This window comes from Trichechus manatus, unplaced genomic scaffold, assembly GCF_000243295.1.
Source record: "Trichechus manatus latirostris isolate Lorelei unplaced genomic scaffold, TriManLat1.0 scaffold00080, whole genome shotgun sequence".
Taxonomy (NCBI): Eukaryota; Metazoa; Chordata; class Mammalia; order Sirenia; family Trichechidae; genus Trichechus; species Trichechus manatus.
In genome coordinates, this window is record NW_004444016.1 from 5,117,665 (window position 1) to 5,136,660 (window position 18,996).

At 35.8% G+C, this 18,996-nt stretch overlaps 1 protein-coding gene across 1 annotated transcript in view; it reads right to left on the minus strand.

Annotated features, from left to right (window-relative positions):
* Positions 1-5,874: 5,874 nt before the first annotated feature.
* NME5 (NME/NM23 family member 5) overlaps positions 5,875-18,996 on the minus strand; it is a 36,683-nt gene continuing 23,561 nt past the window's right edge. Inside the window, exons 5-6 of the mRNA XM_004381032.3 lie at positions 8,755-8,873; positions 5,875-6,078 (exon numbers count right to left, since the gene is read on the minus strand). Of these exons, the coding sequence (XP_004381089.1) occupies positions 5,995-6,078; positions 8,755-8,873 (203 nt within the window). The 3' untranslated portion in view covers positions 5,875-5,994. The remainder of the gene's footprint in view (positions 6,079-8,754; positions 8,874-18,996) is intronic.

Here is an 18,996-nt window from a genome sequence, read left to right on the forward strand (position 1 = left end):
TGTTGTGTGTCAAGTCAATTCTGACTCACAGGGACCATATAAGACAGAGTAGAACCATTTTGTAAGGTTTCCTAGGCTTTAGCATAGTGGTTAAGTGTTTGGCTGCTAACCAAAAGGTCAGCAGTTCAAATCCAGCATCTGCTCCTTAGAAATCCTATAGGATGGTTCTACGCTGTCATAAGGGTCACTATGAGTTGGAATCGACTCAATGGCAATGGGTTTGGCTTTTTGATCTTTACAGGAGGAGATTGCCAGGATTCTTCTCCTGCAGACCCGCTGGTGGGTTCGAACCTCCGACCTTTTGGTTAGCAACTGACCACTTAACCACTGCACCAGTAGGGCTCCCTCTCCATTTTATAGATGAAGAAACTGAGATTTAGCGAGATTAAGCAACTTTCCACAGTTACAGAGTTAGAAAGTCGATAAAACTGCTCTGCTGCCTCCAAAGGCCAAATGCTAAACTACTACACTATACTGTCCACTATATTATGTCAAGGGAGTATACTATTAAGTGCCAGACAAGTCAGAATCAAGCAAGAGTAGTTTACAAATGAGGGGCCTTGGTGGGGCAGTGGTTAAAGTGCTCAGCTACTAACCAAAAGGTTGGCGGTTCAAACCATTGAAAACCCTATAGAGAAGTTCTACTCTGTCCTATAGAGTTGCTGTGAGTTGGAATCAGCTCAACAGTAATGGGTTTTTTGGTTTTTTTAGTTTACAAGCAAGTAGCCCTCCTGGCACAGTGGTTAAGCACTGGGCTGCTAACCAAAAGGCCTCGGCAGTTTGAACCCACCAGCTGCTATGTGAAAGAAAGATGTGGCAATCTGCTTCCTTAAAGATTATCGCCTTGGAAACCCTATGGGGAAGTTCAACTCTGTCCTATAAGGTCACTATGAGTTGGAATCAACTCGACGGCAACAAGTTAGTTTACAAGCACAGAGACAAGGATGTATTAGAACAAAATTACAGGAAGTTATCTCCTAGGCAGAGAAGTAGAGGAGAGTAGGACAGTCTTCCAGGATTTGTGATGTGGGGGAGAGGGAGAAAAGGAGGAGAATTGCTTTAGCAAGTGAATGAGCAAATAGACCACTGGAGTTAGAGCAGAGTCCCTAAAATGAGGTTCTGGGGAGCTAAGGTTGAAAAGATCAGCACTGGCCAGTCTGTGCCAGCCCTGAATGACAGACCAATAAATATATTTTTCACCATATTAGGTATACACTAGATGCTCAATAATTAAATGTCAAAAAGCAGAGAGGGATTCATCTCAAACCTAGCTACCCAATGGAAGTAGAAACCTGTTTTTGACCAGAGTAATATCCATTCAACTTGAGTCACCTGGCCAATTGGAGCAGCAACAAATCACATTATACACTATTCTTAATCCCTCCACTCTGTAATATGCTTCATAATTTCAAAATCTTCACAGCAGCTTACGTGGAAGTCAAGGGTGTTCCAAACCCACTGATAAAGATGAAGGGAAGACATCAAGATGAGGGCAGGAAAAAAGACTTTAAAAAGAATAGAGCTGTAAAGAGGACGAAACTTATGACAGGAAGATACAAAGGCATGGAATCCAATGAAAAGGCCAGCTCTAACAGCTTAGGAGAGCCCAGGGCCAGACCTCAGAGTTAAGTACCTACTGAAGAGCTAAGAGAGGAGCGCTTGGAGGCACCTAGAATCTATAGGAAGCTGGACAAAGAAAGGGTCTAGCTTCTTACATACAAGAGAGTTGATGATCTACCACATTAGCAACAGAAAGAGGGATGTGATTTCACCTATGGGATACTCCCTTAATGATAGAATATTTTTACTTAATTTAGGATATATATTGTGTTTCTCACCACAAAGATCACAATGATTTCAGATATTACATTTTCTCAAACCATCCCTGAGAAGCATGAAGGAACTCGTAATGGTTTCCACTTAATGTGTTGACCCTGCAGCTCTGAAAGGTGCAAACAGGCCAAGTTAATGCCATGAACTAGACTAGAACTTGGGGGTCCTACTAGATATAGTGCTTTATTTTAATTGAGCTTGAACAAAAGATTGAAGCTTTAAAATCTAAAAATTTTCATTTGGGATGTTTAGTCTGTACCGAGTCACTAGATGGTTAGAAGCTTGGCATGACTAATTCTTCACAGTCCGTTTGCTAAATGACACATTATAAAAGCACCACTGAAAAGCATGTGCCTGTTTCCAAAGCTTCAATCTCATTGTAGACTGATTGCTTTATGTTGGTCCTTGTCTAACCATTTTATGGTGCAAGGAGGCTCTAACCACATATATATGTTAAAGCTTCCTTGAAATGTTCTCACATTGGCAAGGACCAGAAACACTAGATAAAGTCCAGAGAGGTTGTCATTCTGGCCCCAACATAAGGGCCACCCAGAAGGATCAGAGTTTTACAATCCTGAATAAGATAAGACTTATTAACCCCTGAGATGCTTATTCTTATAAAACAGCCTAACCCTCTCCATCCTACAATTAGATAGCTTATATTGAAAAGTAACCAGCTTCTAGCAGAACCAGCTTACTAATTAAGTAAACTCAGTAGGACTACTCCAAAATTTAAAAACTGAACATTGAGAGAGAGGGAGAGAGAGCGAAACTCTGATGATAGAAAGTTTAAAGGAAGATCCAGAAATTGTGATTTAGGTTGACATGATTTTGGTAGTTTGTATTTTTTAAGGACTTTGTTCATTTCATCTAAGTTTTTGAAATTATAAAGTTGCTCATAATATTCTCTTACTATCCTTTTAATATCTGTAGGTTCTGTAGCGATCTGACAACTCTTGGGCTGAATAAGCATAACTGGTTTAAGAAAGAAAAAAAAGGAAAAAAAATTGAAGCTGCTTTGACAGACCATATGAAGTTATAACTTTTCCAAAGTTATAACTTTTTCCCCCTACCTCAGCCAAGGAATGCAGATGAGGCAAGTGAGGAGGGGGTAGGGGGTAGAAATGGAATTTTTTATGGTTCTAGTGATGGGGCTGTTGGTCTGATAGCTGCCCATTTGTCTGCAAGCTGCTTTCTCCTTGCATTCGTGCTCCTGGCCATCACAGTGCAGCTGCTGGCCAGGAAGCCTGAGGAAGGGACTCCCTCTGGAGCTGATGGCAGTGGCACTTTGGGAAGTGCTGGCAGGAGGTGGGCTATAAAAAACAATTTGGCTGGGAACAAAAGGCATCAATCACAGCAGTGTCGTCGACCCTTGATCTGGATGGGGAGAGAACTTTCTGAGTCACCTTGGAAGCAGGAAAGGAAAAGACAACATCTTTTTAGTCATCTCCCCTTTCCAATGGACTGAAGGTACTGGTCACAGGATCTAATTAATTTAAGAGGAAAACTAATGCCTCACTGCTTCAAAAAGATCTTTTTCTTTACTCATGTCCTTTGGTGAGGTGGGAGAAACCTATCTCAATTTGCATCCTCTATCTGAAATCACCAGAAATCACTACTGGACTTTAAAAGCAAACTTCTCTTTGAAAGGCTCTCATAAGCCTGGGAGTTTCTGAGGTTTAATTAACTTTCGGAAAGCACTTACTGTATGGCTCTTCAGTGAAAGGCTCAAAGTTAGTGTAGGGAATGTTACTAGTGAGGAGACTAACAAAAATAAAGAACTCAAAAAAAGCAACTGCAGTCACAGAGATAACAAATGAAGAAGAGAAAAATTGGGCCATCTCTGAATAAAAAATCAAAGCTTAATCTAAATGTTCTTATAAAGAGTTAACTACACAAGAGAAGTGGCAGTATTTCTGAGCTGGGAGAGGACTTCTCAAACACAGCTGTGACAATTTCAAATCGAGCTGGCCCAAGGTATTGCCCTGGGCTCTTTACTTCAAGCTTGAGCTACTCTTCAAACCCCCTAAACAGAAGCTGAGGTAGGAGCACCCAGTTTAGACATGTGCCATATTTACCATTTCTTGGCTAAATACAGGAAGACTGGTAAGAGGCCTGGGGAGAGAAGGAGTTCTAGATATCTCCCAAGATCCCTAAAAGATGGATTCAAGAATCCAAACTACTGTTTAGTTCCAAGTCATAAGTGAGCTGCATGTGTGCTTGTTTTCTTCTTCAGTTCTCTTTCATCTGAGTCCTGGAAAAAAGGGACTAAATAAATTACATATCTTGATTAACAAGGATACCACACTATTATTCTATGTGAGAAAGAAGCATTGAATTACCAGCACTTAACGATGACAAATATGTGTAGTACCCAGTGGCACTGTGGAAGAAAGTCCTGGCAATCTGCTTCCATAAAGATTATAGCCAAGAAAGCCCTATGGGGCAGTTCTTGTGGGTGTAACACATGGGGTCCCCATGAGGTGGAACTGACTCAACAGCAACAGGTTATTTTGGTACTACCACACAGGTTATGTCAGAAGGCAGACTTCTCTTCCTAGTTACCTTAGAAGGCAGTCTTAAGAAAGTAGTTTATATCTTAAGTCTCTTTTAATCTAAAACATTTCCTTTTCTCATGATACCAATTTGGTGAAAAGACCAGGGCAACTGCCCTGCAGAACATCTCATCTTCTGAATTTTTCCAGTTGCTTCTTTATGGTGTCCCTCAGATAGTCATTCTATCTTCTATATTACAGTAAGCTAGATGGCTTGACCTAAAGCCTTGATAATTATAAGGTATACGCTTTTGGCTAGAACATATCATAGATGAGTAGTATATTTCATTCTGTATCAAATCAAGAGATATATAATACCTAAATGTCTCTCCATCAGTGATGGGAGAAATTGATCACTACATTACAGTGATGGCAGCCAGATCTTTACTCTTTTTGCCCACCTTTTTTTATGAAAATTTTCAAAATACACAAAAGTTGAAAGAACAGTATAGTGAATACTTAGGTACCCACCACTTCTACTGAACAACTGTTAATATTTTGCTAACTTTCTTTATCTATACATGTATAAAATATTTTTTTGCTTAATCATGTGAAAATAAGTTGCAAATACCATAAATTTTATCCCTAAGAAATACATCACCTAAAAAGAAATTCTCCTTTTATAACCATATAATTTTCACTCTAAGAAAATTAGCAATTATTTCCTAAGATCATCTAACATTTAGTTCATATCCAAATTTCTTCAATTGTCTTCCAAAGATCTTTTATAGCTTTTTTTTTTTTAAAGCCAGGATCCAATTAAGATTCATTCATTGCATTTGGTTGACTCTTCAATCTCTTTTAAGCTAGAACAGTTCTTTCTCACCTCCACTTTTTATTTAATAATGAAATTGACTTTTTGAAGAGACGAGGCCAGTTTAAATACTTGCTCTTAATAAAAATGCTTTACAACCTGAATCTTTTTTTTAAATTAAAATTTCTTTGAGAACTCAGAATTTTACATTTTTTTCAAAATTAGCATCTTGTCACAAAAACATAATTGGGGAACACTAACCTAGACTTCTTTGTAGGGTAACCAATCACTTCAGTTTGCCTGCAACTGAAGAGGCTCCAGGGATTTAGGACTTTAAGTGACACAACCAGGAAAGTCCCAGGCAAATGGGGAGGCATTGTCACTCTACCAGTTGGTCACCCTTGGAGGACACTTATTAATATGTAGGAAATAGTTAAGCAAATAAATAAAATCATCCCCAGGTTCTGATCAGTTTTTTATACCAAACAATTTACTCACACCTTTTTAACTAAACTGTCTGAATTAATTATGCGTCTAGATACAGGATATATGCTTGGGAAAACACCCTAACTAAAATTCCCTATCTTACTTCTCAAATTTAAGAAAAAAAATCTAGAAGTATCGTACATCAGTCATTTATTACTTAATTTCATACCTTAAATCTATATTTTCTTTAGATAATATTATTTTCTGCTTAAAATACAGTGATTCTTTAAAAACTTTTATTTTCAAAAAGTAATTTACTTCACATATAGTTACTTATATCTTAGGAATTAAGTTTTTTAAAAAAAACTAGAAGCACATCCTTTTATAATAAGATAATTTGTAAACTGTTCTTCAGAGGACTTTATTTTAATAAGGTTCTTCTATAACTGGGCGGTGACAAAGTTTAGGTTTGTTGGGATTATTTTCCAGCAGCCAATCAGCTAGCCAAATCTATGGAAAAAAGAAAAAACAAAAACCTTAAATTAATAAATATTTAAATATTTCATTTTAATATATATCAATCAAAATCATTTTAAGGATAATGGGAAAATGACCATTAAAAATTGAAATACTAAGTTTTACATTATGCAAGTTTATCAAGTATATATGGCAGTCTTGAAAATAATGTCAAAAGCAATTATTTACTGTAGTACTTCATTAGAATATACAGATCTATGTAACAGAATACATATCCAGATATAGATTTTAATATGTGATAAAGGAGGCTTCATAAATCAATATACAAGAGACAATTGGTGAAGAAAAAAAATAAATTCAGATCATCTTGTGTTATATACAAAAATAAATTCCATATACATGAAAAAGTTAAATATAAAAAATCTAGAAATGAAAATTTAGCAGAACTTTAGATGGAATAGGACTTTCTAAACTTAGATAAGAAAGGAAAACTCATAATGGGGGGGAGAAGGTTTGACTTACTGAATATTTTTAAAAAGGCAAAATTGATAATTAAACAACACAAAATTTCTGCAGCAAATAATATCAAATGTTGATATAACTAATGTATAAAGAATTCTTATAAGACCCCAAGAGAAAAGTGGACAAAACGTAAGCACATAATTCACAAAGAAGGAAATACAACATAAGGGGAAATGTTTAACCTCAGTAGTACGGTAAATATATACACGGAAGTCAAAACAATCAAATACTATCTTGATTTTGCATATTATCAAATTCCGCCCCCCCAGATATTTTTTAACCTACACCTAATATTAGTATAGATGGGATAAAACAGGAATTATCATACATTGTACAGTGTATGATACACATACACTGGGGGAACCCCCAAATCTAATGCCTGGAAATAAGCCTTAAACCTTGAACTGAAATGATCCCATGGAACCATCGTTAAACTAAACAACAATTTAGCCCAGTTAATAAGGAATGCTTGTCTCGAGCATAGTGATCTTATAAAAAATTATCTATATGAGTGTAAACTGACAATAGTTAATCTAAAGCACAGATGAGAACTTTAAGGGGCTAGGAGCCTAAATTAATGATGATGAAACAATACGGGCAGAGATAGAATGGTGACACAGTGTGAAGTATGTAACCAATGTTACTGACCTGTTCATGTAGAAATTGTGAATGGATGTATGTTTGGCTGTATATTGCCACGGAAAATAATTTTTTTAAAAAAGCAAAATGATAGTAGGTATGATAACCTGAAAATATTCATATTAAAAACAATAAAGCAAAAAAGGCAAGAAAATTCTGAAAAAGAAAAGTAATTGGAGGGTTTGCCACTACCTGATTTTAAAATATATTTATAAAGCTACAATAATTAAAGCAGTGTGGTACTTACAAATGAACAGACACATAGATAAGTGAATCAGGACAGAAAATACAGAAATAAATCTAAACGCATGCATGACTTTAGTATATGTTAACAGTGGAATCTTAAATCTGTGAAGAAAATATGGATTGTTCAATAAGTGGTGTTGGTCAGTTGGGTAATCAAGTGAAAAAGAAAATCAAACTAGCTCCCTATCTCACTCCTTATAGCAAAATAAATTCCAGACAATCAAAGATATAAAGAAATGAAACCATATAAAGTCCCAGTAGAAGGCACCATGGGAGAATATTTTTTATAATCTTAGAGCAGAAAACCTTCTTTAAATATGGCCAGAAACCCAGAAGCCATAAAGGAGCTCAATAAATTAAGCTACGTTAAAATTTTTTTAATTTACATGGCAAAACACATCACGAATATAGTCAAAAGACAAGTGATAAACTGAGAAAACTACTGGAAAATACATATACCACAAAGAGTTAACTTCCCAAACACACAGAGTTCCCATATAATAAGGAAAAGACCTAGAACCCAAAAAAAATTGGCAAAGGGCATGAGCAGGAAGTTCACAGAAAAGGAAATGCTAATGACTTTAAGTAGCATGTAAGAAAACATGCTCAAACTCACTCATAATAAAAGAAATACAAATTAACCTATAAAAGAGATATCATTTTTCACCTCTCAGACTGGCAAAAAACATAAAGCCTGAAAACATATCAGATGCTCTCATTCATTGTCGATCAGCACATAACATGGTACAATCATTGCAAAAAGAAATTTGGCAATATTTATCCAAATAAAAAATGCACATTCTTTTGGACTCAGCATTTTCCTTTCTAGGAATTTATTCAACGAATAAATGATATGCTGACACATGAAAGATGATATTTATTGCAGCATTGCTTGTAATAGCAAAACAGTGGAAACAACCTAAATGACCACCCATATGTGACCAATTAATGAACTGTAGAACATCTGTACGACAGAATACTGTGAGTTCCACCTTGGAGCAAAGTTGACACATCTAGGGATGTGAATAAGTTGTTCTTTAAAAAAAAAAAAAAATTAGATATCATGAAAAACCAAAATGTTGAACAACATTTTGATAGATATTCAAGTACATCTCTACTTTTATCATTTGAATTATTATATAAATTATACACAAGAACAATGCTCAGCAATTGAAGGATGCAATCACTGAAAACACATTTACAGACAATTTTTTTTAAGAGTTAAAAATAGCAAGAAAATAAATAATCAAGAGTTATACATAAGGATGATCTAAAATGGATATGAACTTGTTTAATTCTTACATAAGGATCTTCTGGTTTTTGCTTACAAAGCTCTGTGAGTCCCTTAAGCAGAGTTGGTGTTACATATAAATTCAGATAATCCTTAGTAGCTTGTCCAACTGGAATTGGCTCAACTATCACTGAAAATACAAACGTATTCTTATTAAATATAAATAATTAAATATTATACAGTTGTTAAAAAGGATTTCAAAGAATTTTTAATGGCATGAGAAATGCCCGTAACATAAAGTTAAAAAAAAAAAAGGAAACAGAACTATACACATAGCATAATTTAAAAAAAACAAACCAAACCCATTGTCCTTGAATCAATTCTGACTCACAGCAACCCTACAGACAGAGAAGAACAGCCCCATAGGGTTTCCAAGAAGCAGTCGGTGGGTTCGAACTGCCGACCTTTTTTGGTTAGCAGCCAAATGCTTAACCACTGTGTCACCAGGGCCCCTCATAAGTTTGATTAAAAATGCACAAGTACACACATACAGAGAAATAATAAGCCTAGATAAGACTGGCAAGAAGCACATCAAAATGTAAATAGTGATCATCTGTAAGATTCTCACTGAGTTTGTTTTAACCTTTTTCCTTTATTGAATTTCCATGTTTTCTACAATAAATATTATTTTTATAATGAGCAATATTATAAAAAAGAAAAATATGAATGAATATGTAAAAACTAGGAGATTCCTCATTCAATAAATATTCAGAGCTCACTATATAGCAGGCACTTTTCTATGTGGTGCAGGTATAATAGTGATAGTGAAAAATACCTACTTCTTGTTTTCTTATACACTAGTGAATATACATATAAAATCTATTTCTTTATGTATAATATGTATTAGCATTTCTGCTCTACTATCTTATTTTTCAGGTTTTTAAATAAATTATGTAACACATTGGAAAACTTTAGTGTTTTTTAGCTCTGAATACTATGTAAGTACACTAGACTTGCAATACAAAATATATATATATATATTTATACACAAAAGAATGTTTTTTATAAGTCTTAGTAGGTCTTTTGAAGTTGCGCTACATCAGTGTGCTACCTTTGATAAAGTTGAGAGAGTGAAGCTACTGGTCTCATGTCTTCATATCTAAATTCTCACTGGTCCCAGGAGGAAGGAGGGTGAAAGGATAGGTTTCGTATGACCAACCAATTTTCGGACTCAGTCTCAATGAGACAAAGACTGACAATGGGAGGAAAGATGACAGAAAAAGCTGGGAGAAGCCTGGGTAGGTGTTGGGTAAAAGTCTCTGTTATAGCACCTTTCATAGCACTGATCACTGTAATAATTTTTGTTTTATTTTGGTCAAATATTGCTATCATCTGTCTCCTGTACTCTGTAAGTTCCGTGAAGTTCGGGACCATATTTGTCATGTTCACTGTTCCTTGTGTCCAGGTCCTTTGTAGTTTTTTTTAAATAATATTTTCTTGTGTTTTAGGTGAAAGTTTACACAGCAAATTAGCTTTCCCTTTAACAATTTTATACAAATTGTTCCATGCCATTGGTTACAATTTTTACAAGGTGTTAGCATTCTCACTCTTTCCATTCTGTTTGTTCTGTTTCCATTGATCTAGCTTCCCTTCCCTCCTTGCCTTCTCACTTTTGCTTTTGGGTAACTGTTGACCATTTGGTTTCATATAGTTAATTGTTTAAGGGAGCTCATTACTCACAGGTGGTATTGTTTATTTTAGAAACCAATCTATTATTTGGCTGAAAGGTGACCTGCAGAAATAGCTTCAATTCCAAGTTCAAAGGGTATCTTAGGACAATAGTCTTGCAGGTTCCTCTAGTCTCTATTGGTCCAGTAAGTCTGGCCTTTTTTAGGAATTTGGGTTTTGTTCTACATTTTTCTCCCATTCTATCCAGGACCTTCTATAGTGTCCCTGGCCAGAACAGTTGGTAGTTGTAACAGGGAACCATCTAGTTCTTTTGGTCTCAGGTTTGAAGAGGTTGTGGTTCATGTGGGCTGTTAGTCCCATGGACTAGTTTCTTCTTTCAACCTTTGAGTTCCTTCATCCTTTTTTGGTTTATACAAGTAGAGACCAATAGGTGTATCTTAGACGGTCGTTCGAAAGCTTTTAAGACCCCTGACGCTATTCACCAAACTAGGATGTGGAACATTATCTTTGGGAACTATGTTATGCCAATTGACTAAGTTGTCCCCTGAGACTATCGTCCCAAGCCTTTGACCCAGTAAACCAATCCCACGAGTTGTCTGGAATATGTCTAGGAAGCCTCTCTAACTGTGCCCACTATGGGATTTGTTATATATGTGGATATATATGTAGCACAAATGTGTGTATACATATGCCTACAGATACACACACATGCATTTACTCACATATGCCTTCCTATACACACATATGTCCATATCTAGCTATGTAACCATATTTTTGGTTGTTTTTACTGTTGTTGCAAAATTGTATATGTTATAGTATTTACTGAAAGTGTCTCTTATTTACCTTGATCTTGTTGTGCTGACTTCACCCATATTTGGGATTGCCTTTTTCAATACCAAAAGTAACAAGTGTCTACTATCTAGAAAGTGATTCCCTCTCCCTCTCTCACCTATCACTGGTAACCATCAAAGAACTTTGCTTTCTGTAGGTATATCTATTCTTGACCTTTTATAATAGCGGAACCATACAATATTTGTCTTTCTGTGATTGACTTATTTCACTCAGCATAATGTCCTCCAGATTCATCCATGTTATGTTTCGAGGACTCCTCATTAGTCTTTAGAGTTGCGTAATATTACATTGTATGTATGTACCACAATTTGTTTATCCATTCATCCATTGATTGGCACTTAGGCTGTTTTCATCTTTTTTGCTATTGTGAATAATCCTGCAATGAACATAGGTGTGCATATGTCTATTTGTGTCACTGTTCTCTCTTATACTTCTAGGATATATAACTAGGAGTGGGACTGCTGGATCAGAAAGTATTTCTACTTCTAGCTTTTTGAGGAAGCGCCATACTGTTTTCCAAAGTGGTTGTAACATTTTACAATCCCACCAGCAATGTATGAGAATTCTAATCTCCCTACAACCTCGCCAGCAGCTGTTGTTTTGTTTGTTTGATCATTTTTGCAGGGGTGACATGGTATCTCATTTTAGTTTTGATTTGCATCTCTCTAATGGCTAATGGTCAGGAGCATCTTTTCATGTATTCTTTGTAGTAGTTTTTAAAAGAAAATCTGATTATGACATCCCCCTGCTTAAAATGCTTTATTGACTCCTAATTGCATTTACAGTCAAGACAGAACTCCATACTATGGGCCACAAGACCCTGTACCATCTGACCTCTACACCTCTAAAACCTCATGGCATGTTTCTCTTCTTCCTGATCTTCTTTCAGTTTCTAGAATGTGCAAGTTCTTTCCTGCTCATGACTTCAGCACATGCTGTTTCTTCTGCTAGAATGTTCTTCCCTTTACTTTGGTTAACTACTCATCCCTTGGATCTCAGCTAGAATGCCACTTCCTCAGACAGGCCTTTCCTATTATAATATCATTATACCCTCTAATTGCCTTATATAGCAGTTACCACAGTTAATAACTATGCAATTATTTAGGCAATTATTGTTTAATGGCTATCTTTAACACTAGACTGTGCCCTGTGGGGGCAGGGACATCATCAATTTCTTAAACAGTTTTGTTGAGGTAGAATTGACATATCATACAATTCACCCATTGAAGTATACAACTCAGTGATTTTTAGTAAATTTATAGTTGTGCAACAATCACCACAATCTAGTTTTAGAACACTTCCATCGCCACAAAAAAGTTCTCTTGTGTCCATTTGCAATTAATTGCTGTTCCCTCCCCCACCCCTAGGCAGCCACAGATATCTCTTGTCTCTGTGAATTTGCCTTTTCTGGACATTTCATATAAATGCATCACACAATATGTAGTCTTTTGCACCTGGCTTCTTTCGCTTAGCATGTTTATGAGGTTCATCCATGTAGTAGTAGTTTGTCCTTTTTTATCACTGACAGTGCTTCTTTGTATGGCTGTACCAAATGTTGTTTATCCATTCACCAGTTTATGAACATTTGGATTGTTTCCAGTTTGGGGCTATATTGAATAATGCTGCTATGAACATTCACATGTAAGTCTTTGCATGGACATACATTTTCCTGTCTCTTGGTTGGGTAGAATCCTAGGAGTGGAATTGTTAGCCGGGTTACATGGTTAGTTTATGTATAGCTTTTTAAGTAATTCCCAAACTGTTTTCCAAAGTGGCTGTATCATTTTACAGTAATCTATGGGGGCTGACAAATGGGCGGCTCCTGTCTGGAGGTAGGATGAGAAGGCAGCACAGGACAAGAACTGGTCAAATGGACACAGGGAACCAGGGTGGAAAGGGGGAGAGTGCTGTCACATTGTGGGGATTGCAACTAATGTCACAAAACAATATGTGTAAATTTTTGTATGAGAAATTAACTTGAGCTGTAAACTTTCACCTAAAGCACAGTAAGAAAATTTAAAAAAATAACCTATCGGGAGATTGAGTTTCTCTATTATCCTCACCATTGATTATAGCCATTCTAGAGGATGTGTCACTTGCTTTCAACACCTCAGGAGGAATCAACTGCTGGAGAAGGACATGAAGTTTGGTGAAGCAGAGGGCCAGTGAGAGCGAGGGAGACCCTCGGTGACATAGATTGGCATGATAGCCACACGAAGATGACACAGGACTGGCAACATTTTGTTCTGTGGTATCTAAGGATGCCATGAGTTGACTTGACAGCAGCTATCTATCCATCTCTAGTGGGTGTGTAAAGGTATTCATTGTAGTTGCGTTTCCCTAGAGACTTACTGAGCATTTTTTTCATGTGCTTATTAGTCATTCATTCATACATCTTCTTTTGTGAAATGCCTACTCAAATCTTTTCCCATTTTTTAAGTGGGTTGTTTGTCTTCTTATTCTGTTGTGAGAGTTGTTTATATATTTTGGATACAAGTGCTTTATCTGATACATGATTTGAAAATATTTTCTTCCAGTTTGGGGCTTGTCTTTTCATATTCTTAATGCTGTCTTTTGAAACACAAAAGTTTTAAATTTTGACGCCGTCCAATTTATCAAGATTTTCTTTTATGGATCATGTGTTTGGTGTCGTATCTAAGAACTCTTTGCCCAATACAGGGTCACAAAATTTTCTCCTGTGTATTCTTCTAGATGTTTTATAGCTTTAGCTCTTACATTTAGGCCTATGATCCATTTTGAGTTAATTTTTTTTTTATATATGTGAAACAAGAGTATAGGTTCATTTCTTTTTGCATGTAGATATCTAAATGTCCCAACAACATTTGTTGAAAAGACTATCCTTTTCCCCATTGAATTGTATAGGTATGTTTGTCGAAACTAAATTGACTATAAATGTAAGGATTCATTTCTAAATTCTCAACTCTGCTCTATTGATCTATATGCCTATCCTTATGTCAGTACCATACTGTTTTGGTTACTGTGGCTTTGCAGTTAAGTTTTGAAATCAGGTAGTTTAAATCCTCTAACTTTGATCTTCTTTTTCAAAATCATTTTAGCTGTTCTAGGTCCTCTGCAATTCCATATACATTTTAGAATCAGCTTGTCAATTTCTACATAAAAGCATGCATGGGCTTTGATAGGGATTGCATTAAATTTATTGATCAATTTAGGGAGAAATGCCATCTTGACATAATACGGAATATCTATTTATTTATTCTTTAATTTCTCTCAGCAATGTTTTGTGGTTTTCAGTGTAAAAGAATTGTACTCTTTTGAAATTTATTCCTCAATATTTTATTCTTTTTGATGTAATTGTGAATGAAATTGCTTTCTTAACTTCATTTTTAGATTATTCATCACTACCTGTCTTAGTTAACTAGTGCTACTACAACAGAAATATCACAAGTGGACGGCTTTAACAAAGAGAAATTTATTCTCTCACAGTCTAGGAGGCTAGAAGTCCAAATTCAGGGTGCCAGCTCCAGGAGAAGGCTTTCTCTCTCTTTCAGTTCTGGGGCAAAGTCCTTGTCATCAATCTTCCCCTGGTCAAGGAGTTTCTCAGTGCAGGGAACCCGGGTCCAAAGAACATGCTTTGCTGCTGGCACTACTTTCTTGATGGTATAAGGTCCCTCATGTCTCTCTGCTCACTTCTCTCTTTTATATCTCAAAAGAAATTGACTCAAGACACAATTTAATTTTATAGATTGAGTCCTGCCTCATGAACATAACTGCCTCTAATCCTGCTTCATTAACATCACAGAGGTCGGATTTACAACACATAGAAAAATTATATCAGATGACAAAATGGTGGACAATCACATAATACTGGGAATCATGGCCTAGCCACGTTGACACACATTTTGGGGGGACATAATTCAATCCATAACACTACTGCATCTATTCTTTTTTGTACATACTTTTTTTTTTATTGTGGTAAATATAGATAACAAAACATTTGCCATTTCAACATTTTTAACATGTACAATTTGTAACATAACATTCATCATGTTGTATGACCATCACCAATACACATTTCCAAATTTTCACATCATCCTTAACAGAAGCTCAGTGTCCCCTAAGCAATGACTGTCTCTTCTCCCCTCCCTCCCACCTGTCCCTTGGTGCTACTAATAAACTTTGGTCTCTATACATCTGCCTATTCTAGATATTTCATATAAGTGAGACCATATAATATTTATCCTTTGGTGACTGACTTATTTCACTCAGCATGTTTTCAAGAGGTTCATCCATGTTGTAGCATGTATCAGGACTTCATTTCTTCAGTGCAATTCTTGTACACTGAATAATATTCCATTGTATGTATGTACCACATTTTGTTTATCCATTCATTTAGGTTGTTTCCACCTTTTGGCTATTGTGAATAGTGCTGCAATGAACATTACAAGTATCTGTACAAGGGTACAAATATCTGTTTGAGTCTCTGCTTTCAATTCTTTTGGGTATGTACCTAAGAGTGGAATTTCTAGATTATATGGTAATTCCATGTTTAACTTTTTGAAGAACTGCCAAAGTTTTTTCCACATCAATGGAATAGAATTGAGAGTCCAAAAATAAACCCATGTATCTATGGTCAAATGATTTTTGACAAAGGTGGTAAGTCTACTCAACAGGGAAAGAATAGCCTCTTTAATAAATGGTGCTAGGACAACTAGATTTCTACATGCAAAAAAATGAAACTAGACCTACACCTCAGAGCACATAAAAAAATTAACCCAAAATGGATCAAGAACTTAAATGTAAGAACTAATACCATAAAACTCTTGAGGAAAACATAAGGGTAGTGTTTTAGGACCTAGTTTTTCACAATGGATTCTTAGATATGGTGCCAAAAGCGTGATCTACAACAGAGAAAATCAGATAAATGGGACTTCATCAAAATTTAAAACTTTTGTTCATCAAAGGACTTTATCAACAACGTGATAAAGACTGGAAGAAAAATTCTGGGAACCGTATGTCTGATAAGGGTCTAATATCCAGAATATACAAAGAACTTCTACAATGTAACAGCAAAAAGACAAACAATCCAATCAAAAAAGTGGGCAAGGGACTTGAGTAGACATTTCACCAAAGAAAAAACACAAATGGCCAACAAGCACATGAAAAGATGCTCAAAAGCATTAGTCATTAAAAAAAAAAAACCCAAAACCAAACCCACTGCCATCGGGTCAATTCCAACTCATAGCAACCCTGATCAAAACCACAATGAGATACCATGTCATCCCCCTAAGAATGTCAGTGATCAAAAAAACATAAAACACTAGGTGTTGGTGAGGTTGTGGAGAAACAGGAACCCTCATCCATTGCGGGTGGGAATGTAAAATGGTACAGCCACTGTGGAAAAGTTTGGCAGTTCCTCAAATAGTTGAGCACAGCTCTTCCATATGACCCAGCAATTCCACTCTTAGGTATATATCCGAAACACCTGAAAGCAGTGACACAAACACCAATGTTCATTACAGCACTATTCACAATAGCCAAAAGGTGGAAACAACAGAAATGTCCAACAACTGATGAACAGATAAGCAAAATGCTATATATACATACAATGGAATATTACCCAGTCATAAAGAGGAATTAAGTCCTGATGGATGCCACAATATGGATGAACCTTAAGGACATTATGCTGAGAGAAATAAGTCAGACACAAAAGGACAAATACTATATATCACTTATATGAAATAAGTAAATATATATAAATCAAAAGTAATTAATGGTTACCAGGGGTAGGAGGGAGGGGGAAAGAGAGGGTTTTTATTTAAAGTGTATTGAAGACATGTTAATGGTGGTGGGATAATTTGGAAAAAGAGTGAAAATGGTTGCACAGCTTGAAGACTGTAATTGATGTTGCTGGACTGTACATGTAGAAACTGATGAAATATTGTATGTGTTGTTGTATGTGTATTGCAATAATAGTATTTTTTTTTTAAAAGGACTTTGAAAAAGAAAAAAACCATGAGATATCATTTCACTCCCACTAAGATGGCTATGATCAAAAAAACCGAAAACAACAGATGTTGGCAAGGATGTAGAGAAATTGGAACCCTCATTCATTGTTGGTGGGATTCTATGGATTCTTTGGGGTTTTCTACATACAGTCATGCGTCACTTAACGTCTACAATATGTTCTGTGAAATAGAACGTTATGTGATTTGGACATTGTGCAAATATCATATTATATACTTAGCAAAGAGCATGCCTAAATCGCGAGCATTAGCATTCGAATTTTCTACCTTCATGTTATTTAATAACCTTTTGTTTCACTTCCAAATGGATACTTTTCCTTTGCCTCTTGCTGCTGCTATCACTAGCACTGGTTTTGCTGCACTTGGAAGCCATGATACACTTCACGGTAATATTTTTGAAAAAAAATTAAACACAGAGATAATGCTGTAACACTCAAGATGTGCAACACACAAGATTGGCTGCTGCTGCCTACGAGTTGAAGCATACACTGTTATATGATAAACATTTTATTTGTAAATATGGAAAGTTTACATTAAAATGATGATAGAAAGTACAGTACAGTACATACATAAGCCAGTAACATAGACATTTATTATGACTATCAAGACATGTATTATAGTCTACATATGTACTGTACCATTATATGCCTAGCAGCACAATCACTTTTTGTATACAAGAGACATGAGATACATATGTTGCATGCAGGAAGCTGTTGCATTCATTACCTCCGGTTCTCTGATGGGGATTTCTAAACTCTGTTATAATGTTATAAGACCACAGACATATATTCGGTCACACATTGCTTGAACAGACGTTATGCAGGACATGACTGTATATACGATCATGTCATCTGTGAAAAAGAATAGTTTTACTTCTTCCTTCCTGATATGGATACTTTTTTTTTTTTCTTGCCTAATTGCTCTGGCTAGGACTTCCGGTACAATATTAAATAGCAGTGGTGAAACTGGGCATCCTTTTCTTGTTCCTGATTTAAGGAGAATATCCTCAATCTTTCTCTATTGACTATGATGTTAGTTGTGGGTGTTGCATAAATGCCCTTTATCAGATTGAGGAACTCCCCTTCAATTCCTAGCTTGTTGAGTGTTTATATTATCATGAAAGGGTATTGGATTTTGTCAAATGCCTCCTCTGCATCAATTGAGATGTTCATGTAGTTGTGGTTCTTTTCCTCTGTTCTATTAATATGGTGTATTACATTGATTGATTTTCTAATGTTGAACCACCCTTGCATTCCTGGGATAAATCTCACTTGATCATGGTGTATAATTCTTTTAATATGCTTTTAAATTCAGTATGCTAGTATTTTATTGAGAATTTTTGCATCTATAGTCATAAAGGATATTGGTCTGTAATTTTCTTCTGGTGTCTTTGTCTGGCTTTGGTAACAGGATAATGTTAGCTTCATAGAATGAGTTAGGAAGTATTCTCTCCTGTGCTACTTTTTGGAAAAGTTTAAGAAGAATTGGGGTCACTTCTTCTATAAATGTTTGGCAGAATTCTCCAGTGAAGTCATCTGGTTCAGGACTTAGATCTTTTTTGGGAGATTTTGATTACTAATTCAATCTCTTCACTTGTTATGGGACCTCATCTATTTTTGCAGACTATTTTTTTATTTGTCTCTAGCACCTAGGGCTAGATGAATTAATGAGAAAATAAAAATTGTTTTCATGTTTCTTATGTAGATAAACTTCCATTGCACTTTCTTTTTTTTTAATTGTACTTCAGGTGAAGGCTTACAGAACAAA